At 36.8% G+C, this 24,768-nt stretch overlaps 1 protein-coding gene across 3 annotated transcripts in view; it reads left to right on the top strand.

Annotated features, from left to right (window-relative positions):
* The window catches only part of TBCK (TBC1 domain containing kinase), a 118,001-nt gene that overhangs the window by 23,857 nt on the left and 69,376 nt on the right, over positions 1-24,768 (top strand). For all 3 annotated transcript variants that reach the window (XM_037380576.1, XM_037380587.1, XM_037380596.1), the window contains exons 4-19: positions 7,066-7,180; positions 8,712-8,785; positions 9,866-10,007; positions 11,262-11,322; positions 12,611-12,672; positions 13,411-13,472; positions 14,204-14,352; positions 15,351-15,489; positions 16,938-17,037; positions 19,528-19,577; positions 19,945-20,074; positions 20,941-21,039; positions 22,319-22,381; positions 23,184-23,310; positions 23,887-23,937; positions 24,641-24,724. In XM_037380576.1, the coding sequence (XP_037236473.1) occupies positions 7,066-7,180; positions 8,712-8,785; positions 9,866-10,007; positions 11,262-11,322; positions 12,611-12,672; positions 13,411-13,472; positions 14,204-14,352; positions 15,351-15,489; positions 16,938-17,037; positions 19,528-19,577; positions 19,945-20,074; positions 20,941-21,039; positions 22,319-22,381; positions 23,184-23,310; positions 23,887-23,937; positions 24,641-24,724 (1,508 nt within the window). The remainder of the gene's footprint in view (positions 1-7,065; positions 7,181-8,711; positions 8,786-9,865; positions 10,008-11,261; positions 11,323-12,610; positions 12,673-13,410; positions 13,473-14,203; positions 14,353-15,350; positions 15,490-16,937; positions 17,038-19,527; positions 19,578-19,944; positions 20,075-20,940; positions 21,040-22,318; positions 22,382-23,183; positions 23,311-23,886; positions 23,938-24,640; positions 24,725-24,768) is intronic.

Below are 24,768 nucleotides of genomic sequence, written 5' to 3'. Positions count from 1 at the left end.
AGTGCTAAATAAACCATTCCCACCTGCATCAAACTCTTTATGTTTCTGTATAGGATATTTTGTAATTTATTTACCCAGGAAGACCTGATTTATCTGCACATCTGGTTTTCAACCCAGACCTGCTTTTTATCCAGTTCTACAGCTGGTTGATTGAGGCATAAGGAGGTCAGATGGCTTTCCTGAGGTCAACATAGTGATTGTCTCAGCTGGGATTATACCCAAACTTTATCCTTTGCTGTAACCACTTGGCCACACGACTCCTAAACATTCTGTCCACATTGTTGGTGGTAATAGAACTAACTGCAAATGTAATTTTCTTTGTTTTATAGTTTTGCTTGTATTGAAATATTGTCACTTTCTTGAGTTCAGAAACATTACATCTGTTCACAACCTGGTTCTGTTCCACTTTGAACAGACACAATTTTTTGTGATGAATCTCCTTCCTGAATGCAAATGCCTGTTAGTTTCACAAGTTCTGGGGTAGTGATTGATGACATCACTGGTTTGTGTTGCTCTTCTGTGCTTCATCAGGGCAGACCCTGTTTGACACTCCTCTTTGGAAGAGGAACAAATAAATGTTTTTGCTTCTGTGTATCAGTGCCATAAGCTTCTTAAGACTATTGGTTGCTGAGACTCTCTTCCTCTGGAGTTTACTTCACAGCAATAATACAACGTTATAACAAGATGGACAGATTTGATAAAGGACTTCCATAAACATGCATTTCTCTGTATAAATTGTACCTTTCTGTGTACCCATGAGTTGTAGACACTGGAGCATGGTATCATCAGCAAAATTTTATTCTATTTGGTCTTGCTTTGCCTTCCTGAGGAAAGTAAAAATAGTTCTAGTTTCAGGTTTTGTTATCAGTTTCCTCTTGCATTAAGTTGCCACTGCATTGAAGAAGCATGACTACATTTGTAGTACATTTGTCTCTACAATTGTAGAGAACTACAGGGTTCTCTACAATTAAGTAGACGATGATGAGGCTTGCTCTCTGGTGCCAGCACTCTGTTGTTTCAAATTCCAGTGGAGCTTCTGTTCGTTTCACTAGATGAAATGCTCTTATTCAAAGTAGTCCATTAGGTGTTGATTACACTGTCAGTACTTTCCAGGCACAGCTTTCTTCCTTCTGCAAAATGAATTAGGTACACTGTGTCAACTGTTACAATAGCATAAAAGCAAGTGAAATTTACAGCTGGCCAGTTGTAACTTTACCAGTTAAAAATATAACAAATGCATTGGTAACAACCAGAAATGTTTCTTCTCTCCCCAAGATTTTGCTGCTGCTACTTTTCTCCAGCCCCAGTTACCTTGGCACCTGTACTGTGTCCAGGTACATCTATGTGTTCTGGTTAACTACACTGTAATAACTACAGCTGCCTGGATCAAAGCCATAAAAAGGGGGGATTGCTTTGTCTAGAAGACAGTAGGACTGGAGACAGTAAGTAGGCAAAGGAAGATCTTTTGGAATACCCAATTACTCTTTCATTGTAAAGTATTTAATTGCAGCAGCAAAAAAGAATGGAGATAATGTATTTCTGGTTAATGCCATGAATGCACTTCTGAAGTGAAAATGATGAATAGAGTGAATTCAGGTACAGATTGGCATTAATTTTCCTTTAAAATGGAGGAAAAGAAACTTGTGTGAACCTGTAACTTCCATGATACTGACATGAATGCTGAAATTTTATCCCTTCTTCATTGTTCCTTATCTCATGTTGGAGTTCTTTTATTCCAACAGTTTAATAGGTCAAGTCTCCTGACCCCACCCATCTCCACCTGTTTGATCTACAGTCCTTTTGTTCTTAAGTATTCAAGATGTCATGCATCAAGTAGTTTTTATTTTCCTTTCAGCAATTTGTGGTGTATGTAGGGACCACTGCTGCTGATGGTCAAATGCATTTTTCCAAAATCACTTTTTGTACTGTGGAGTTAAGCAGTTGTTTTATTTGCTGAAATTTAAAATTGGCCTTTTGGAAGTTAGAGCAGTGGAGCACCATCAGGAGAACCTCATGGTAAAATAGATGGCAACGGCAAGGACATTCTATCAACAGAATACTTGGTGGCTGTTAATTTCCAGAGTAAGTTATGGATGAAAGACTTGGAATAATGGGTATCTTGTTACAACAACTTTTTGAGGCTTGTAGGGATTATCTTATGTTCTGACATTATCAGAGGTGATACTCAGGAGGCAAGCTTTCTTTTTTTTTTTTTTTTTCCTTTTTTTCTTTTAGACCCAGAAGCAAGCTTTTAAAGAGGTTGGAAGCCAGGAAAATATCAGGGAGCATTTCATATACGCTTGCTCTGTATTCCTTCTCTCCTAGGCATCTGCCTGTCATCTTTTTTTGGAAATAGAATAGTGGTCTTTAATAGTTTTTGGTCTGAGCTAGTATGACAATTTGTAGGGTTTGGAAGACCATTAATTTTACCTAAAATGGACATGATCAGTTGCAGAAAGTTGTTTCTACCTACAGCATCCTATTATGGAGTCCAGCTTTCTGGTTCTACAAGCAGTTGCATTATCATCCCAATATATTATCACAAATAATATGTTAATAAATCATGATCAGTCTGAATAGTACATAGGCAATATTGTTGGAGTGTTTGGGGTTTTTTTGCAAGAGTTCAGAATCCTACATTTCTGTCAGTTTCTAAACGTTTTCAACCTTTTCTGTTTGATCTTGTGCTTATGCTGAGCTATGGCTTGGGCAGCTCTCCCTAGATGTCTGTTGTCAGGTACTGCTCTGTCAGCTGGATGAGTATGCTCACTCTCAGCTCTCGATTTTACTAATTATTTTAGGGGCTTACTGCCTTTATTTGGTTCCTGATAAATCTCTTTTTCTCCCTTGCTGTTTGTTAATATCTGATCCTTTTGAAGAAAAGTAGGTCTCTGAGTAGGACAATTTCTTCTAGTACAACTCCTTTTCACCTTGGCCTGGCTCCTGTTCTCAGTCAGATGGAAGATTATAGTGGGTGCACTAAGAAGATTTATTTTTTTTCTCATCTCCCTGAATCCAAGAAGTGAGGGAGGTGTCCTAAGAAGTCAGGTTATTTCAATGGTGGGTTTGAAGCACCACAAGAGATTCAAACTTTGCTAAAACATCTGTTTCCTGACAGGTTAGGCTCGTTATTCCTGAGGTAAACTTCCAGAAAAGGGCTTTGTGTCCTTAAACAGTAACAATTTAACAGGCTGGAGACTGAGCTGACTGTTATGTGCAAAAGTTAATGGTTTTTTGTGAAGGCACAATGCAGCCACCTGTGTACTATTACAGTGTGGAAATTAGTCATTTGTCTGGCATAGCTTTTGGTCTGACAAATTCTGGAGATAATAAAACAATTCTCATTCTTGTTGGGTTTTAAGTTGTCTTCCCTTCTCTCTCCACGCACAAATGCCATGCACATGCCTTTCTTAGCCATGCTACTTTTGTGCTGTTGGCTGGATTTGCTTATATCAGCTTCTAGATTCTGCCTCCTCCTGCCCCTTACAAGACAAGTTTGAGGAATTCAGTTATCCTTTGCGCTTCCTTTGCTACCATTCAATAAATTCAAGTTAGAGCCTAAACCTGGTATTGGTATTAATCCGTATTCTTTAAATTCTTCCTTTCTAAAATGAAGAAACACAAAATAGCCCCTTTTCATGGCTACATTACTTCTTCAAACCAGGAAAAAAGCAGGCAATGATTAAATCTAAGCAGTATGATTTTACATGTGTGTAATCCTTTTACTTGAAGAGAACCCCTTTTTGAAAGCCTAGCTGAGTAGGCTACAGCTGAGTAGATTGGTGGTATCCCGAATGAGGATTAAAATGAAGCCTGCACCTTTAAAATGTGCTGGTAGCTGTAGAGAGATCATGCTTTTTTTGTTTCTGTCCATGAGTGTTCCTTTTGTAGAGAAGCTCCTGTTGCTTCTTTTTTTCCTCTCCACCAATGGGAGAAAGAATCTTAAAGCAAGTCTTGTTAGCAGAGCTAGGAAACAGAAGATAACGAGTGCCCCTTCAGATCTGCCATTTGTAGTGCATCTCATACTTTCATGCTTTTGCTTACTGCATCCTACTGTATCTGCCTTGATCAGTGGAATAATTTGCTTCGCAATAGTTTAAAGTCACATCCATGATCATCTGCTGCTGAGATAAACAGAGTATTTCATGCCACATGACTGTCGTTATGGTTCTCCTTAGGTCAGTGGTGGAGCATGGATGGTGTTGAACCTCCCACACCTCCATGTTGCTGCTCTTTCTCTTCTGTTGTTTCTAGTACTTTTGTTGGTGGTGGTTTTCCCCCACCTGCTGTTAAAGTAGGGTGCTGAAACGTCTGCAGTTCAAGACCCCCAGTGGCTAAAACACTCCTCTAGATCTATCATAACTAGCTAAGTCGATTGGAAAGCTGGCTTCCAGCTGATCAGGGAAAAAGGGTCTGAATCTGCTCGGACCTCACCACGAGCACTGGGTATTGTAAATGTCCTCCTCACTTAAGACTGTCTTTTCTTTTTCTATGTATGGTTTCTTGGCTTTTTGTTTTCTAAAAGGTCAACTTAACTGAAGCCTGGAAGCAGCTCCATGAGTATCCCTCCTGCCCTTGCAGAACCCCACTGTAATGCTTGCAGTGTTGATAGTGGCTGTAGAAACTGGGAGAGAGCTGAGCCCCACTGAAGCAAGGAGATAGCCTTGGTAGTCATCTCCAGTGAGGCCAGGGACTGCTTATGAACTTGGCCTTGGAGAATTTAAAGCAGAGATATTTCTTGTGCTTGATAACAGTGATGAGTGTTGTTGTCAGGCCTAATAAATGAAATAAGAACTAGATAATGTGCAACAGCACAATGAGGAGCTTGTATTACAGAGTTCTCTCTCTCCTGGGTTGGTGGTGTACGTGTGTCAGCTTGAAGGTGAGGTACTTGGCTGAATACATCTGCCCAGCAGGTTGGCATCAGGAGCTTAAGACACTGATAATTACGTGCAGTGAAAAAATAATTATCATTCATGTGTTGCTCGTCATTGTAATGCTATGAAGGATTTATTGTAAAGAATCCAAAAGCAGTATTTTCAGGCATTTGCCTGCGTTCCGTTTTTATGAATTGCAAGAGAACGTGGAGAATTAATGGGTGGCTGAGGCCCCCTAGTGCCAGCAGAGCACACTGCACTCCTCAGGCACAACGGCCACTTTATATTTACTCTTATTTTTTAATGTAAAGAAACACTTTTTAGGCTAAGATTCCTTATGGTGTATTAATTGTTTGCCTTAAATTGCTTTCTTACTGGAAACATGAATTCTTGATCATTGAAATTTTATTTTTATGTCTTCTTTTACAAAGCTGTGCAAACAGTGAGAGAAATTATTCTGGTTTGCAATTATTCTCATTAATATTTGCATTGTAGGCAAAAAACTATATAGGGAAGCTGAATGCTTGTGAGGTAAATTTTTGGTCACAGTTATATGTCTGCCCAAGAATGACTGGGAGGAAGCATAGCTAGTGGTGTCAGATGCTGTGGTGTATTATATAACTTGGCGGTGGGAGTGATGGGGAAGAAAAAGTGCCAGCAAGGGAGGAGCAAGACAGTTGTGGGATTTTGGTTTGGTTTTGTGGTTATTAGCCATGTGGTTTTGGTTGAATTGCTAAGACCTTGAGAATCACTTCTGAATGCTATGATCTAAGGTACAGCAGTGTGGGTATCTGTTAGAATAGATTCCTTTTGTGCTTAAAATTTAACTTAAAAGTGTGTATTTACAACTAGTGTAAAGTAGTATAGAGCTGCCTTTCAAGGAAGAAGATTAGAGTCTAGAATCTGGCTCCATGTAAGGTAATTTAATGGTGGCTTTAGACTATTACTGAAACAGCTCTTTTCAGTATTTCTGTGTTGCATAGTCTCAGAATTTGTTGGAATTTGTCTTGTTTTTGTCAAAATCTAGCTATGTACTCTTGTGACAAAGTTTTGGCATTCAGTCAGGTATGAATAGCAGCTAATAAAGTTTTAATAAATCAATTTTGGTGTTTAGTTGGCTTGTCACTCTCGCCAGTCTGTAACGTTCCCCCTCATTTTACTGTTACACAAATTTTTAATGAGGAAAAGAAGGTGGTGAGCCTAGTGCAGAATGCTGTTGCATGTCATTCTTTAACAATGAAATCAAAAAGTGCAGATGTAAAGTTTAGCCTTTATAAGTAGATATGCTTTGATTTCTAGACATTTTGTAAACTAGTGTCTTCAGAGATAAAGTTGCCAAAGACACCTGAAATGTACTCAGAGGGGAGTAGGGAGGACATGAGAAAGGTAAAAAGTTCCAAGGAATCACTCTGGGTGACGTTAGATCTGTGTCTTTTGTTCTTATTTTGGATGCATTTTGGAAGCCTAGTGTTGGTGGTCTCTACAAAGGCCTACCCTACACAAACACTTTTTCTTCAGGGCTATCAGTTCTTAGAGTAAATGGTAACTGTTTTCAAAATACATTGTTAAGTCAAAATGGTTTGAATGGTAATCTTCATTGGTTTTTTTCCAAAGACAGTAAGGTTGATGCTTCCAAAGCTGTGAAACAGAATGTGCTGAAAGTGAACTTTTCTGCCCTTTCTGTTGTTCCCTGGTTTAGATGCTGAGTTGGCTGAAGGCTGTAGGTGTGATCTAGCCATGCCTCTACACTATCTACTAGTCACGATCCAGTTAGCATCTGAGTTTCAAGAACTTTTGTTCAGTTGAACTTTTCTATGAACATCAGTAGCAGACTTAGGAAGAACAAATAGAAATGAAGGAGGGTTGGGATTTATATTTTGTTTTGCTATTAGTTGAGGTATATCTCATAATTTCTATCACAAAGAATATTTTATACTTTGTCATAATTTTCTGCTGTTTTGAAGGACCAGTTCAGGCTGAAGAAACCTAGTTGTGGGATACAGTTGTGTGTGGACCTGAACATACCCTACTGTAATCAATGTCTATCCCTTAAACTGTTCTGGATTTACAAATGTCTCACTTGTGTTTGGAATAGCTGTGGAACATGCCACATTATTACAAATTAAAAAGGGAAAGATTCAGTATAACATTCTTCTTTTTTTCTTTCTTTCTTTTTTTTTTTTGGCAGTTCTTCAAGGATCTTATGCATAGCATATGAGGTTTTGCAGGGTTTGCAGTATATGAACAAACATGGAATGGTCCACCGAGCACTCTCTCCTTGCAATATTCTTTTGGATCGAAAGGTACAGCTGCAGAAATTAGTCTGGTTCTTGTTTGATTTTTGTTTTTTCCTCTTGCTGCCAATGGGCAGCATGCTATGTCATATATGAGCATTGGGCAGTCACAGCCTTTCTGATGGGGAAAAAGATGTTGTGGTCGTTTTTGTTGTGGGTTTGTTGTTTGGGCTTTTTTTTAAACTACAGTTTCCCCCCATTTCTTAAATTTCAAATGTATTTCAGATTTTTCCTCTTTTCGCATTTTCTTCTATCCCAAACCACTTTTTTCACCCTTTTCTTCTTACAGTGGTATTCTAAGTATACTTGTCATCATTGTGATTAGTTAAAAGACCTTCCTAGCTGTTGGAATATGAAAATATTTCTTCTGGCTAATTAGCAGTTAATAACATCTCTTGTGTTTCGTGGCAATCTGATACTTTTAAGATACCAACATATTTCTTTGTTAATTTTAAATTATTAAAATTCCTGTGTCTTTCAAATCTGTTGTCACAGACTGTTGAGTTTGCAGTGTGGAATACAGGTTCTTTTCATAAAAGCTGGGAGAAATTAATAGCTGCTGTTATACGCAGAGCAGTTGCTTCGTCTGAACTGACAGCTAAAGAGCTTGGTCTGTCTGCATAACCCCTCTCTCTTTCCCCTTCTTTGTTTATATAGAATAGCTAGATCCTTCCCTTGGAAGGAAGGAACGGTGTTTTTAATATACTTGTAAACAAATGAAAATCATAATGATACTTCAACAAGCAAAAGTACTTAGGATTTTAAGATACTCCTAAAATCAATAAAGGAACAAAAGCAGGCCATGAGACCATAAACTTCTAAACTTTTCCCCTGCACTTTCAATAGCTTGCTGATGTAGCCTTCACTGTTGAATGATCTGCAGGCTGGCTAAGTATAATTCAAAATTCAGCAGAAATAATGTCTCAGTTTAACATAACTTCTGGACCTATTTTTTGTTGTTTTGGTGTTAACTTTCTGCCTCCACAGAACTAAAGCAAGCACCTGGAAAACTTGGGGTTTTTTGGAATATGTGTTGACACAGTTAAGTAGAGCAAGCTAGTAATGAATTGATGGGAAGGACTGCAGGAGCAAGGCTGGGTAAATAGAAAAGGTGAGGGAATACTGGTGATACTTAGGGAGTTCTGGGATTCAAACAGGATTTTGAACAGTTTTCAAACAGGAGAAATGTTCAGTAGAGTATTTAAGCCTTTTTAATTTACTGAAAATATACTGTAACTTACAAAGTTCTGATTTTCTTATGCATTCCAAACAATCTGATTACTTAATGCCCTTGGAAAGTGAAAGTATTAGAAATAAGCACCTTATTAACTTGCCGTGGAGTTCTACATAATAGATGAGACAGAAATGTAAGAAGGTGATTTTATAGGTATCTGTCTTCTGGCAGCTAATGCAACTTGAATATTTTATTATTTTTTTAATTTTTTATTCTTTTTTTTTTTTTTTTTTTTTTTAGCTTAAACACAGATTTTTCCAGGATCAGATTCTGCTGCTCTTAATCATTTTTTATTTTCCTTTTCAGGGACACGTGAAGTTGGCTAAATTTGGACTCTACCATATGACTGCTCAAGGTGTTGATGTTGATTTTCCTATAGGGTAAGGTAGTAGCTACACAGTACAGATATGTCAGGGATATATTTTTTCAGGAAACAATTTATGCTTTGAGGAATCATCTTCAAAAATGTGTTGTATGCATAGATTATAGGTTGCTGGTTTGATTCATACTTGTTGCATACATCCCTTACACAGAAGCTTCTGATAACGTCACTGAAGAGGTTATCATCTGACTAGATGAAATTAATGAAAGAGAATGGATACCACACAAACATACTACTGTAATTATATGATGTCAGCCCTTATTGCCTAGATTTGCCTTCAAATGGTAGTAGTTCCCTGGGACTCAGACAATCTAATTTCAAATTTAGGAGAAACCACAACCAGCACTTTGCTGTTGCACACTGCTGTAGGCATCTTGCTCTTTATCATTTTGTGATTTGTTTTCAAGTGATCTTACTGTCTAGCCGAAGTGCCATTACAGGGTTTCCTTGCCGTTTTTTGAGGTGTCATGTTGTTTACAGTTGAAACACTGAGCTGATTCTTGAAGATATGCCCAAAAGAAATAATGATGTTTCCATTCAAAAGGTGGTTTCAGATTTTGGGATTTTTTAAGCATTATAATGAATTGTTTATAGAAAAATCAATAGTGTTGTTTTAAAATCATCTAGCAGCAGGTAAAGTATGTCCTCAACACCTTTGTTGTTTGGTTTTTTTTACAAATTCAGAAGTTATTTGATGGGAATGCTGTCAGTGGAGGAGAATACTGCCACCACAGACCCAGTATGGGTCTAGGATACATTTAGCTAACGTACAAGTGCTAGAACACAATACATATTTTCTTTGAGATATGTAGGCATACTATTTTGAAAGCTGCTGTTACTTTCTAGCACAAAAAGTCAGAGCTAGTGATTAAGATTTGACCTTTTGTGTAGTAGGCACTATGTATTATACAACTGGAGGGAAACTTTGCTGTTATGTGTAGGTTTTGACTGGATAAAATAGAACAGTCTACATTGCTATGAGTTCTAGTTTCTCAGAATGCAAAATTATTTTGATTACTGTAACTGGAAAGGTAGGGTTTTGGACAGACAGGATATTAACGTTGCTGCATCTTTCTAGGTACCCATCATATCTGGCACCTGAAGTAATTGCACAGGGAATAGTAAAACCAAGTGATCATACTCAGTGTGAGAAGCCTCAGCCTTCTGGCCCTAAATCAGATCTCTGGTCTCTTGGTATAATATTATTTGAGCTTTGCATGGTATGTAAGAGGATGATTCTCTGGATTGTGACTCTTGGGGAATAGTTACATTAACTTGGTTGCTCTTGAGTTTGGGGTTCATGACACTTTGCCTATTACTCAAGTCCAAATACCAGAATATGTTAGTATTCCTACCTGGACAGTATTGGTGGGGGTTCTAGTAGTAGGGTGCGTATTGACTTGGTATGTGTGTATGTGTTAACCATGAAGGGCAGCTGCCTGTTAAGCTACAGTGATGTGAGTGCATGATAGAATTCTTAGTGAGGAATAGCTTCTGAACCAGGAAGTCTCTCTAGATAATCTGTTGTTTAATTGTGCTTTTAAGCATGGAATATTTGTCATGCCCTCATTCTCCTTAGAAAGGTTGAGAAACTAATACAGTTGCATGGAGAGGAAGAGAAGGGAGAGTCTCTCTTGCTGTCAGAGCTTAAAGAGCTTCTATACAGAATTACAGGTTTAATTTGGAAAATGCTTACTTGACTCTAGAAGTTGAAATACATTATAACAGCTCTTTATGTTTGCTCTTTGTATATGTTAAACTGGCCTTCTTTGATTCAAACACAAAAACATTCTGTAGGGAGGTATGATCTAACAAATACCTCAATGTTGATATTTAGTCTCATTATATAACTAAATTGTCAGACAATTGCATGGTCAAGAATCTGTCTTATATAGTGATTAGATCAGGATATTGGAAACAGTCTTATTTTGCATATTCTACTGTAAATTTGCGTAGTGTTCATAGATCATGATTTATTCTTTTGAATAAGTACATTTTGTTTAAAATGTGATGATGGTATTCTTTGAAACACCTTTAGAGGGGTTTTCAGGTGACTTTTCAAAAACACCGTGCGATAATACAAGCTATGATGATTATCATGTTTAGTAATGAATTACCTGTGTTCATGTTTATGTTGGAGAAAGTACAGTTCTTAGAAGCCTGTTTCCTGTTTCTGAGTTAATAATAAGCTTGCAGTTTTGCTAAGGCAGCTTGGAACTTTGTTTTGCCTTGTTGTTGTTGTTGTTGTTTGTTTTGTATTTGTTCTGGGAAAGAGACTTTATAAATGATACATTTTTTCTTTATGATGGCATGAAATGGTTTCTGCTATAGTTGAGGTAAATAGTTTTCCTGAATCTAAAATTCATGCATGGAAGCTTAGTTCACTCTCTTTGTATATAGATGGGTGTGTATGGTATCTAAATATTTTTATGTAGCGACATTCAACTGTTGATTTGATTTTGTTATTCATTTAGGGGAGAAAATTATTCCAGAGTTTGGAGATAGCAGAAAGATTGAAATTTATCATAATGTTAGGTAAGTAGCACAAAATCAATTTTTCAGGTTTCTAATCAGCTCTATAATTAGAGCTTTACAGACTAGTCAGCTTGTGATGTTCAGACCTAAGGTACTTTATCTTTGTCAGCTTTCATCTCCAGAATTAAATAGGCATTTGAAATATGGTTGCTTGTCTAGGGAAGGTGCAGAGGTGGGTGCCAGGAAAAATACATTTGCAGAACTGTGAGTAGGTTAGAGAAAGGGCAAACTATATAAAAAAAAAAAAAATTGCTCAGAAAAGGTTGTACTTTTGATGGTTATTTGTTGTTTTAAGTTGCAGGAGGTTTCTGAAATGAGTTAGGAATTTTATGATGCTAAAGAAAACTGTCCGTGCACTAGCAGTGCTTGTGTACCAAATCCCAAGCAGGGAGAAGCAGGACTCAAATAGGAAGACAGAAAATAAAAAGAGCTGAGAAGTGTGTTACTGGATCCAGGCTTATGTTTCTGGATTCACCTAAAAACTATAAAACATAACTGTAGACATGGAATTATTGCTTAATGTAAATGAGTCTGGAAGTGGGTACATTTTGTGGCCTTTAAAAGTTGGTTTATTGTAGAATTTATGTATAAACCATGTGGAGGGAAAGGACATGAATTTGCAATTTAAAGTTTTGTCAGTAAGTTATTATCTAGAGCAAATACCAATACTGTTGAAGTTAGTTACTGTTGGTAGAAACATAGTTTTCATTCAGTAGTTAGTGCTTGGGTGCTGAAATTTTGTTTTGTTAACAAAGCGTCCTGAAGCATTTCAGTTCCCTTCAAGTTGAATGCAAGTTACATGTAACCTTTATCCACTGAAAAACCTTCATGTCCTGAATTAGGAATTATTTTCTCAATAACATGTTGAAAACAAGTTATGAAGTACCGCTAGTATTATCTGCAGGTAGCAATAAAACAAAAATTACCTTGACATTCTAGATGCAGATATTTAAATTGTTCTAGGGATATTTTTTTTTAGAAGTGGAAACACTGTTTTAAATTATTTGACAGAAACTGACACTGTGGATTTACTAAGCCTCCAAAAATATTTTCACTGTTAAATGAGGTGTGCTGATTAACTTCCTTAGGCTTCGATTTTCTGTCTGCATAGGTGATGATAATAATTTTCATTTCTAATTTTGAGAATTCACTTTTATATGATGTGACAATGTCAATAAAAACCCAAAGTTAAGTGCTTTTTATTGGGGTGGGTTTTTATCTGATTCACTGCTTAATTGTTACCATTTTTTTCAAAGTCTTGAACTCTTTATTGTTTGTTTTTTCAAAGGCTGTGTAGATGATATTGTAACTGTATTGGCTGAAGAACATGGTTGCCTTGATATTATTAAGGTTGGTGGAACTAGTTTACTTTTCCATACAGTCTTATCCAAAACGTTTTATTATTGTTGCATAGTATTTCATATACTTTTTTTTTAACTTGTTTAGTCACTTGATGTATTGCAGTATAAAGAAAAATTTTGAAGTCTAAACTACTTATCTAAGATCCCTTCAAATAACCAGTACTGGTAAAATTCATTCTTTGCTAAAATTCCTGTCAATCTCAGTAAATGTTAACACTCTCTGGATAGAAAAAAATTCTTTAAAGTGTTGGGGGTTAAGAACTTTTCTTCTGGAGATTTAGTCTTCTATCTGGTCCACTTTATACTTATTGATAGTGTAGGTTTATACAGTTCAACTCCTCCTCACTCCCAACATTGTTCACTGAATTTTAGTGTCTGTATTTTGAGACATTATGTGAAAGGATTCTGACTGTTAGCAGAAGGGAGTTCCCAGGTACTGCATTGTCTCAAACTGGGCACAGAATATCTAAATTTAAAAATAAAAATAAAAAGCTAAGCTGCATGCATTGCAATTTTTTTTCCCCCAAAAGCAAATGGAGGGCTGAGGGTTGAGAAGAATAATTTCCCCAGCATTTTAACTAACTTCGTATGTGTAGGTGTGAAATTATATTGCTTTCAAAGGAGTAGCCTGTATGTTAAAAGTATGAGCTAAATTAAGCTCAAATTAATTAATGCTGAATTAAGACAGTAATAAACAGACCTCCTACATATTTTTCTTATGTTCTAGGGCCTTTCTGAAAATACCATATCTCTGCTGAAGAAATGCCTTATATTCCAACCTTCTAAGAGGCAAGTTTTCAGTCCAAATGCCTAGTAAACTCTGCTGGGATACTATGAAATTAGATGACCTGTTGCTGAGCCTTTTTTGGAGTAATGATGATTTATGCTATATTTAAGAAATTCTTGGTTTTGTTGCTTTTCAGTGTTTAATGGAAAAGAATTGGGGGAGGTGGAGGGAGGGGAAATCAAGTGTGCAAAACCTTGAGATTGAACCTGAGTATTTTTGGGAAAAACTGTTCATGCATTTGTAGTTCTAAGTTCACAGTTTTTACTGCTTCAGTGTCTGGAAGTTGGTGGTGGTTAATGTAGCTCAGTTGTAGCCAGAATTAGGGCTGCTTTCTTCAAGTTTCCTCTTTCAAAGTACATTTTCATGATGTTAGTCTACCACAACTGTCTTTTGCAAAGAAAAGCAGAAAGTATGCTTTTGTACTTCAATCAAGGCTTTGCATCTTTCCATCTCTGCTTAGAGGAATTAAAGGGGATTAATAATATTGTTGCTATGTACATTAAATTAAGGTGAGATCTGTACTTGATCTGTAAACAGACTGCATGGTGTTTTAAACATCATGAATTGAACAAAATTGGTAGACATTTTTGCTATTAAAATTTCTGAAATCCAATATAATTTAAAATAACTTGCTGATATTTGTTAGGGGGCCATTTCTTACTGAAATACAAGATTTTTTTTTTTTTTGGAAGCACTTTACTCTTAGTGTTTTATTCTCATTTCTTAATTCAAGGCCAACTCCAGAGGAACTGCTGCATGACAGTTTGTTCAGTGAAGTATCCTCAGTATATCCTCTCTTCCATAAACCTGCTGGTCTGTTCTCTTCTTCTCCAAGGTGTGCTAATTTAACGCTTCCTGAAGACATAAGTCAATTATGTAAAGGTAAAAGCAGGTAGTGGGATAAATGTCATTGGAGGGGGGAAGGAAAATGTTTTGGGGTTTTCTTTGAATACTTTGTTGGAGAGAAACTATTACATGCTACAATTATACATTCTTGTAGTAGTTGTTTAATGGGCAGAGATATAGGCAAACATGTTTTAAGGAATGTGTGCAAGTCAAAGGAGGGCATCTTGATTTTGTGTTTCAGCCTCGGGGATTAAAAAGTTATCATTAGTATTCAAGAACGGTTGAAATATCAATATCATCTTTTGCCTTTAGAATCTGGAGATGTGCATGTGTAAGGTAGGGTTTCTTACACTAAATTGTGTTGTGAATTGGTAATTGGATTCTGCTGGGTCATAGTATGAGATTATTTTTGCACGTATTGGAAGACTAAATCCTTGTGAAAAAGGTCATATTCTAGAATAAAAAGATGACATTTCTGAATTTGAAACTACAGTATGCTGGAAGTGTTACTAGTCCTCGTTAACTTTTTCTGAACTCAGATTTCTACATGTTTAGAATACACTGTACAATTTTTTGAGATAAAGATTTTATACCTTGTTGTTACTGGTATGGTATGATGTGTGAAGGGAAGATGGATCGTAACTACTCAGTATGAATCACTAGTTTCTTATTTTTACATTTAGCTTTGTGTTGTGTACAAAATAGTGTGGGGGATGGGGGTGTGTGGGGTTTAAAGACACAGTAGGCAAAAGTCCACACTTTAGTGTATTTATCTGAATGGTTCTCTTTTCTGGCACCAAGGCAAACTGCAGAAATAATTGCTTTTTTTCTGACTTCTGCCCATCTGCTGCTATTTTCTTAAATCTTCTTAAATGGCACTTCAAAAGGGAAGATCACTTTTCCTCTTAACTTCACATGAAGGTCTAGGACTTTTCAAGCATAATTATTTATTTTTCAACAGTATTTGTTTAGAATGGAAGAAGTACAAGCTGCCTAAAAAATGTACCTCATTTTTATGTGGTTTCTACTAACAGGTGAAGATAGTGACTACCTAGCAGAAAGATCAATTGAAGAGGTTTATTATCTCTGGTGTTTGGCTGGAGGAGACTTGGAGAAAGAACTTGTCAACAAGGAAATCATTCGATCAAAGCCACCTGTCTGCACGCTTCCCAAGTAAGGAAGGAGAAGCCCTTTAAGGGAAGGGAGGATGGATGGAGAAGGCCACTGGTTCTGAGAGAACATTTTTGGGTTTGTTTTTCATTTCAAGACCTGTATGTATGCAAAATATTGAAGATAGTATTCTTGATTAGGGGGAAATATTGTCATTTCCCTTCTTACCCAATTTAAGGCATTGTTTGAATGCCTTATATTTCTCACCTAACTGTACTTCATATGTTTTGTAAAATAAGAAGAAATGTTGATGAAGTGCAAAATACTGAACTGGAAGTCCCTAAATTAAGCACACTTTGCAGTAGCATTAAGTTTTAGTAAAAATGTCTCACTGTGCTTCAACAGCAGATTTGTAATTGCAGTTTAATTTAATAAATTTGGTAGCAAATTCTCACATTCTGAATTTCCTTTCACAGAGCAGCAGTGCTGAATGGTCAACCTGATTATTCAGCAGATCAGCTGACTGCTTTTCTTTAAAAAAAAAGCTTATTTTTATGACTTGATCTGTAACAGCATGTTATTCATTACTACTTTTATCTTACTGCTGCACACATTGCAATTTTATATGGTTTTAATCCCACAATCTGATGTTAATAACCCTAATTATGTATCCATGTAGATCAATTACCTGGTCTGTGTTTTAAAGACACATGAAGTCAGTGTACAGCCAAAATGTAGTAGCTTTAAAAAAAAAAAAAAAAGTGTCATGTCTAGATTTTAAGTGATGTTTTGGTGGTAAAATTACTGTGAGATTTTGAGGGATTGCCTATTTCTGTACCCACTGGTGAATGCGTGTGCATTTGAATTATAAGGGGAAAGCATTTTTAGTCATACTATCTATCTTGAGGGTGAGGTGTTAATTTAAAAAAGGCAATCTAACTCCATTTGCTAAGCAATACCTAGAATGCAAGCTTAACTTTGGAAATCAATTTCTTGTTACCTACTTCAAAAGTATCACCAAATTGGTGGTAATGCAGACAATTTGTGTATATTGGATGTACTGGATTCATTTGTATCCTTAGATGGACTGCAAAAGAAAAGGTCTGGGTCAGACTTCTGCTTTTTGTCATGGTGGGAAGTGGTTTTCATATGACAATAACGTTTTATTTTTGCTTTTCACAATAAATGTCAGTCCTGGTCTGTGCCAGGTCAAGGAATAAAAGGGAACAGTAATCCCATATCTCATTACTCTCATTACTCTTCCTTTGTGTGCAAACCAAAGTTACAGAAAACCAGAAATGTGCCTTTCTGCAGAAAAAAAATGAATAATTTAAGGTGATTCCCTTGGTAGCAGGTTTCATGCCATACAGAGTCAATACAGTATACTTCTAAGCGCTAGTATTTTGTTTTAAGGAAGAAACTGATTGATGTAAGAATTTTTTTTTCTAATGCAAGTCTTGTGTTATAAAATGACCTGATTGTTGTTTTTTTTACTTTTCTCCCTTTTGAAGCTTTTTATTAGAAGATGGTGAGAGCTTTGGGCAAGGACGAGATAGAAGCTCCCTCCTAGATGACACCACTGTGACTTTGTCCCTATGCCAACTCCGAAACGTAAGAGGAATATTGTGCACTTGTTCTTATGGCTTCATTGCAGAAACATTTGTTTAAAGGATATATGGAACAGCAGCTCATACTGCTGTTCCTGCAAGTGACAGTGTTACTGATTCCAAGAGAACTTTATTGGCACCTGAGTCAGATTCTGATCTATGCTAATAAATTGCTTTGCAAAAGCTTACTAAATCTGATTTTCTTCGGTCCCTCCATCCCCTTCCTGTGTCCCTCCCTTTCCTTATTTTTGTGTACTGCTTTGTTCTGATGTAGCCGGAAGAGTTCTATAGTACCTGATATCCTCCGCAATTGATAAACTAATTGGATAGTGAGTGTCGTCTTGCATTCCTTAGTTCCTGTCTGTCAGTGGCTCACAATATTCAAAAGGAAGATCAACACAATTCAGCTGCAGCTCCTTAATGGCTTTATACTTAAAGTTGGATACCAAGTTTCTAGTAGTTAATTACTAATCTTTGGAATATATAGCTATGAAACAACTAGTTCAAAAGATCACTTTAAACCGTTTTGCCAGAAGGCAGTAATGCAGTTTTCTTCCATCTTCAGTGGCAAAATCAACATATGATAACCTTAATTTTGCCTGATGTAATGATGAGTTACAAGATTTACTGCATATATCACTGAAATGTTTTAATTGTTCACATTCTTTGCACGTGTAAAGCTTTATTGCTGTAGAATTAGAAGTTTATGCTGCACTCTTTGCAGCTTGCTTTTTATAGTAGTGAATGCAATTCTGTCACAGTCTTTATAAAAAAACCTTTCCATATGATTACAGGGGTCAATACAGACAGGAAGGTGACTTCTGAAGTCTTGACCTCTGCCACCATTACCTTAATTTTGAGGGCAGTGTGGCAAATACTGAAGAAATTTGTTAACACAGTAGAACCTTGCATTACTTCACATAAGGGCATGGAGACAGACCAAAGAACCTGGTGGTTTGCTTGATTGGTGGGTTGTGGAGTGATGGGGGTGAGGTTAAGAATATGCAGCAGCTATTTTAAAGGCAATATAGATACTGCAGCTGCTACTGTTACCATGTAGTATAGTCTGGTTTAGCTTTGTTACTGTGTTTCTTCTATATTATTAGTTTTGCAGCTGTATTGTTTGTTTCAATGTTATCACTATGGAGAGATTGCTAACCAACCCTGGTTATGTAATTTTATGCTAAGAGGGAAAGAGTCATTTAAAACTTCCTGTCGCTGAGGAGACTGTTGTATCGGTAACTGATGAAACAACCTTGTACTCTCCTTGGGCTGTCTCATATAAAGGAACTAAATTAAGGTTCAGTGATTGGTTAGCTGTAATATGGGATCGAGTATTGTTCGAGACCCCTTAGAAGTCTTAGAGATACCTGTAAGGAGCATGTGTGATGCTTAGTTAACGTAGTACCACCTGTTGAATTAATATGTATGATTTTTTCCGAGAAATGTAATGCATAAACATGTGTGGACTATATAATTTTGTTTGAATGAGACATATGGCATACATGTTAAGTGGAACAATCCCCTGTACATAGGGCGCTGCAAGAAAGGATTCCTGCTTCATAATGCTACACTGGTGTTAAGGAGTTTTCTTATTGTTACGTACTGTTGTTCTTACAAAAGGGCAGCTTTTAAGGCTTTTTCTTAAACTTCTTGATCTGTAATTTTGGATATTGCTGCCTACTTCTATAAGTACAGCAGCAAATATATAATGAAGTTTAATTTTGCGGAAGACACAAGCCTGAACCTTGCAGTGTTAGTTGAAATAAATTTTTAAACTTATGCCGTTCTTCAAGCACCTTTTATAGAGCAGAGCTTGATAGTTATAATCAAAAGAGGATCAGTAGTGAATGAACTGTTCTGTCAATCCCAGGAGGAACAGGCTGTGTGCCTGCTGTATGACTCTTAAGTTAGGAACTGATCTGCAAAACAGAGCGCTGCAGGGAGGGTGATATTAAACATCAATTGCAATGCACCAAACTTGTCTGAAAACTTCATGCAAAAGTCAAGGCATGCTTGTCTGTCACCTTTCCAGAGAGTTTCTGTATTTCTGTGCAGCTTTCAGATGCTTCTACTAAAAGGAATTCACATTTGCATAACTCTTCAACTGATTAAAAACATAAACCCAAGTTGTGCAATTATTCTGCAGCTACTTGGATAGGAAGTCCATGTAGAAAAACAAGGAAAAGAAAGAGAGCTGCATAATACTGTAGATCTGTTAATGCGTGTGTGTGTAAATAGGTTTATGAATGAGAGGAGCATTATCTTCAGGCAGAACTTCCATCAGCTCAAGAAGCTTGTATTAGCAAAAGATTTTAGAGTTAAAGGCTATATGTTTCTTTACTGATAGAAGACTGAGCTAATGCTTAGGTCTCAAGGCAAGCTACTAGATTTGGCAAATGAACTGTTAATTAATGGGGTTCGTATTCTGCTAAATATTTCCACTTGAATTCTGAGCAGCGTTCTGATAATTTATTTTAATTTTTCATTTCAGAGACTGAAAGATGTTGGTGGAGAAGCATTTTATCCATTGCTTGAAGATGAGTAAGTGTGTGTGTAAGTTTGTACATATACAAGAGACTGAATTTTGAGTTAATTAGTTTTATTTGAGTGTCACACTGCACAGCTAGACAGAACTGCCTTCCAGAACCAAACGTAACATGTCCTTGTTTGGCTCTTAAAGTCCATGAGAGCTGATAAGCACTCTGTACTGACTTAGGGCCCTGATACCAAACTGAGGATCTTAGCCTGTTTCTTTGTTCTGGAAATCAGCTGTTTGTGCTGAATATTCAAAGGTATTCATTTATATTTGTTTCTGACTCAGAAATGCATCACAGGATATTAATTTTTTTTTTTTGCAGTGATTTGTATTTCTTGCTGTTCACTACTAGTATACAAACTCTTTTTCCAGCCAGTCAACTTTACCTCATTCAAACAGTAGTAATGAGTTGTCTGCAGCTGCTAGTCTTCCTCTGATCATCCGGGAGAGGGACACGGAGTACCAGCTAAATAGAATCGTCCTGTTTGACAGGCTGTTGAAGGTATGGAATCTTTCTGATGCTGGATAATAGGACTTGTTCTGTTTAATTAGAGGATTTGTAAATGACCAAGTAATTGAAAAATGAAGCAGAGATGTAAGAGACCACAGTGGGAAAGGGGGAAGAAAACTCTACAGAAGTATAAAAGAATGAAAATGGAAATATGAGAAATTGGTCCTTTTCAGTAGTGGTGAATGTAAAAGTAGGTTTTAGCGTATGCACATGAAAACGGAGCTGCTGCTAATACCTGTTATTTACTGAAGAAAATACTTCTGCATGCTTTATTTCATAACAGACTAAGCTATTATATGTATAAATATGCCTGTAACATTTCTGCGTTTCCAAGCAGTAAGGTACTTGAAAACAATACCAATCTTCACTGTAAGAAATGTGGGTTTTGTACTGCGGGGAGAAAATACCAATCCCTAATTTACATACATGCAGAGAGATGGATTCCTGCTTAAGAATGAGAGCTGATTCCTGCTTAAGAATGAGAGCTGATGAGCATCAAGTACAGTACTAGGAAGGTATAAATTAGAAATATTTAATAAAAAAAAGTTGGATGCATACTGTGAAAAGAAACATAACGAAGAAAAAACTTCTAACAAAAATTTGGATTAGTAAATTTATATATCCAATATATACCAAAGCACATGAATATGTTTATGAGAAGGAGTGGTTATTTTAACATCAAACAGTAGTCTTCCATCCAGGCCTTCCAGTTAGGAATGAAACTTACTTGTAAAACTTGCATTTGCTGTCCAGGCTGACAGCATTTGTCCTTTGGGGGAAAGACCATCCCACAATTGGTATTTGAATTGTTTCAGTTACATGGTAATATTTTTGCTGTTAATCTCTTCTCTTTGAAGGCCTACCCGTATAAGAAAAACCAAATTTGGAAAGAAGCCAGGGTTGACATCCCTCCTCTTCTGAGAGGCATAACGTGGGCTGCCCTGTTGGGTGTTGAGGTAAGGGTAAGCAAATGGGAGGGCATTTGCGGTAGTCCCAGTACTGACTGGTACAGGGATAGGAATGGGATTGACAGGGAAGCTGGAATTTGGCAGGTAGAATTACTGGAATTTCAAACAAAATGAGTTATGAAATTGTGCGAACAAAGACAGAGAACTTGCTTCTTGATTCTAATATTATTTGATTTCAGAGAACGTATGTAAACTTCTATACATTTAATTTTGTTTCTGGGATGGAAGAATACTACCCATACAGGCAAATTTTGCTGGGTTTTTAAAATACAGTTGGTAGCTAACAGGTTTTTCATTTTATTTTTAGTATTTTTGACAAATGCAGTTAGAATCCTGCTTCAGTCAGCAATACTTGGGCAAAACAGGATGAAAAACATATCAAATTTATTTTTCTCATGTACCAGTCAATGCACTTCCTCCAATGACTGGAGAATAAATAAATTAAATGTAACTCTTATGAACCAAGGGCTTGAAAGGAATGTCTCAGACATGAGGACTCTTCGCTGAGATTTCTTGACTACCAAGTTTTTGCACCTACCCTGCTTGCAGGCTGCAGTAGTGCAGCAAAGAGGTTTTTACAGGTAACACTTCTCAGGTTATTTAGGATATTTAGCTTAGGATGCGGTTTGCTGAGCGCTATATAATATGACCAAAAAAAAGCTGCAAAGGTAAAGAACTGCTGGTCAGGGTCATAGCCTAGGTCTTGGGAGATGAGTCAGTTCTCAGGCTTCATCAGCTTACCATCTGTACAGTTTGTGTAGTGATTCCCTGTCCCATAAACTTAAGACGGATTTGTTAGCATGCCTGTCTCTGGATTTATGCAGGGACAGGCTACTTAAGATTAGTGCATATTGGTTAATTAACAGGCAGCTGGATTCAGTGCCTTTAGAGACAGGGTGCTGAAACCCACTTGCCAGCGGCTGAGGTAAGCGCTGAATTTAAACTGAGAGCATCTCTTGACTTGAAAATGAAAAACTGTATCAAGTACATAGCTTTCTGCATAAACAACTGAAAATCACTGAAGATTGTATTGAGGAGGTCACAGAAAGTTCTGTATGTCCTTAATTATAACAGGATAAAGATGGTTTTGTTAAAACTCAGATGTAAGAATTTTCTGTACTTTGGGAAAATCTTTTTAGGAAAAAAAGGTTACTGACTAAACCACCTAACAAAAACAGTCAACTTCTGTATGTCAGTGTGTACATTGTAATATGCTTTTATGTTAGTAAGGGCTTTCTAAATTCAGGCATTCTTCTTCCCCATTTAGGGTGCCATACAAGCAAAATATGATGCCATTGATAAAGACACACCAATTCCTACAGACAGACAAGTAAGACTTCTGGTGTTATCAAATATTGTCACTTAAGTATCACAAATATCTTTTCCACCAGTCTCAGTCATTTGCATGTTACAGGAGATGTGACTGATAACACTAATAGGGTTCCCCCTATCCTGTAACCTTATTCATGCTGTAGCAAGAATCTTGAAAAACAAGTAGGAATAAGTAGTTTAACTCAAATTATGCTATATAACGTGTGGAAAGCGAAATCCTCTTTTGCTTCAGAATCACTGTTTCTGTAGCAGCAGAGTGTAGTGAACAGTATTACTGATACCTTGTTAAAAGCCCTGTTTTTATCTAATGTTTGTTTTGCCTATTGGACCATGTATCGGATACTGTGGAGTACCCTGAGATCCTGTAAGGTGCGCTGTGCTCCACAGAAATGGGTTCTTGAGCAATTTGAATCTCCAAGAAGTCTTGCCAGACATAAAAAGACATCGTGGACAACAGCTGTTCCTTTTGGCTGGGTGAAGAAATATTTTCCATCAAATTGGGTACAACATTCCAAGAACTCTGATTTGATGATGATTTAGAGCAAATTAATATTAGCACCTGAAATGAGTCCAAAAGCTGGGCCAGAAAAAACTATAACTGGACTCTGCTTTGTGCCTTTTCCAAGTGTTAGAATGTTTTTAAAAATAGGAAACTGAAAAAAAGAAAAAAATCTCTATTTTTAATCTTTGACAGGGCTGTTAGTCCACTGTCCCCTTTCAGTTTTGGTTTTGGGAGTGATGGAGGAAGTAGATTGTGTTTATGATGGTGTTTCTTTGTTATATGCTTGTCTGTGGTGCAGATTGAAGTTGATATTCCTCGTTGCCATCAGTATGATGAATTACTGTCATCTCCAGAGGGTCATGCAAAGTTTAGACGTGTACTGAAGGCCTGGGTTGTTTCCCATCCTGATTTGGTGTACTGGCAAGGTAAGCTTGACTAGTTGGCAAGGTCAGATGATTAACTGGAAAGCTATGACTGACTTTACAAATACCTCCCTGTCTTTCCCCGACATACCCCTAAGTGTAAGGGTTATTTGAGTGCTTTCCTTTCAGTTTCCTTTGAAGAATGACTCTGTAGATTATTGCAAATTTAGATCCTAATAATTTAATTTATATTTAATTTGTAATGTGAAATTGCCCCACTCCTTTCTTACATATTTACTATCCTTAAGTTTCAGTCACTTTCCTTAAAATAAGTGTCGCTTACTGTTCAGTTCCAAGGTAAATCTGCTAAAGTTACTGAGTGAGTTCTTGGGATGGTAAATTGCATTTTTTTGAAGCCTTGGCAGAATAATCACTTCGGCATTATAGTTCAACAATTGGAAATCCTCTCTGTTTTCATGCATTGATTTCACAGTTGTTCTGAGCATCACCTGTGAAGCCTGATATTGCAGAATTATAATCAGTATAAAGTATGCAAATTTTCATGATTAATTAATTTATCTTGTCCATTTCAGTAAATGAGCTCTTTATACTGTTTCTTTATGGGTTTTCTTTCTTTAGGTCTCGACTCTCTTTGTGCACCATTTCTGTACTTGAATTTTAACAATGAAGGTGAGTACCTTTTTGTGCTGGGGTGAAGGGGGAAGCACGGTCTGTCATCTGTATCTAGTTGTAGACAGACATGTGTGCACCCACTTACAGATGGAAACTTTCTGTAGCTACAAAGGAATTTTAAAGCTCTTGTTGCCACAAGTCAAAAGAAATTGTTGGATTTTGAAAAGCGTATGTGGTGTACTGCTCTTCAAGCAGGGGTTCAAACCCTGTGTTTATTGCCAAGTACAATAATTAGTATATATTAAAAACCACAAATAACCTTTATTATAGAAAAGCAGGAAAAGCTTCTGTAATATTTTCTCAGTGAAGTTGTAGTTCAGCCTTGTTTAGTACGAATGCGTGATTTGTTAACCTAATTGTTAACGTGTCAGACTGGCTTTTTTCAGAAGAGCTGGTGGTTGTTTTAAATGCCTAAAAGCTTATCAGACCAGCTTTGGATGATACGTGGCCTTTATCATCTTAGAATGCAATTTCTTCAGAATAGGTCCTGTCCAATCTTCTATTTTCTTGCACGTGGCTTTCTTTAGATAAGGTCTGTGTGTGGGGAAAATTACTCCTATTATGCCTACTGACCATACAATTATTTCTGTGTATAGATTGATTTAAGTACTTATGCTTATTATCTGCTTAATAATGAACTTTTTAAGGTGTACTTACGTTTCTACCCCTGTAGTTGCATCCATTTTTCTAATTCTTTCAGCTCTGGCATATGCCTGCATGTCTGCTTTTATCCCCAAGTATTTGTATAACTTCTTTCTGAAGGATAATTCTCATGTTATTCAAGGTAAGTCAGTCCTTTTTTTTTGTTTTTTAAAGTCCAAAGAGAAG

This window comes from Falco rusticolus, chromosome 1, assembly GCF_015220075.1.
Source record: "Falco rusticolus isolate bFalRus1 chromosome 1, bFalRus1.pri, whole genome shotgun sequence".
Lineage (NCBI taxonomy): Eukaryota > Metazoa > Chordata > Aves > Falconiformes > Falconidae > Falco > Falco rusticolus.
This window is presented reverse-complemented; position numbering and strand designations above follow the sequence as displayed.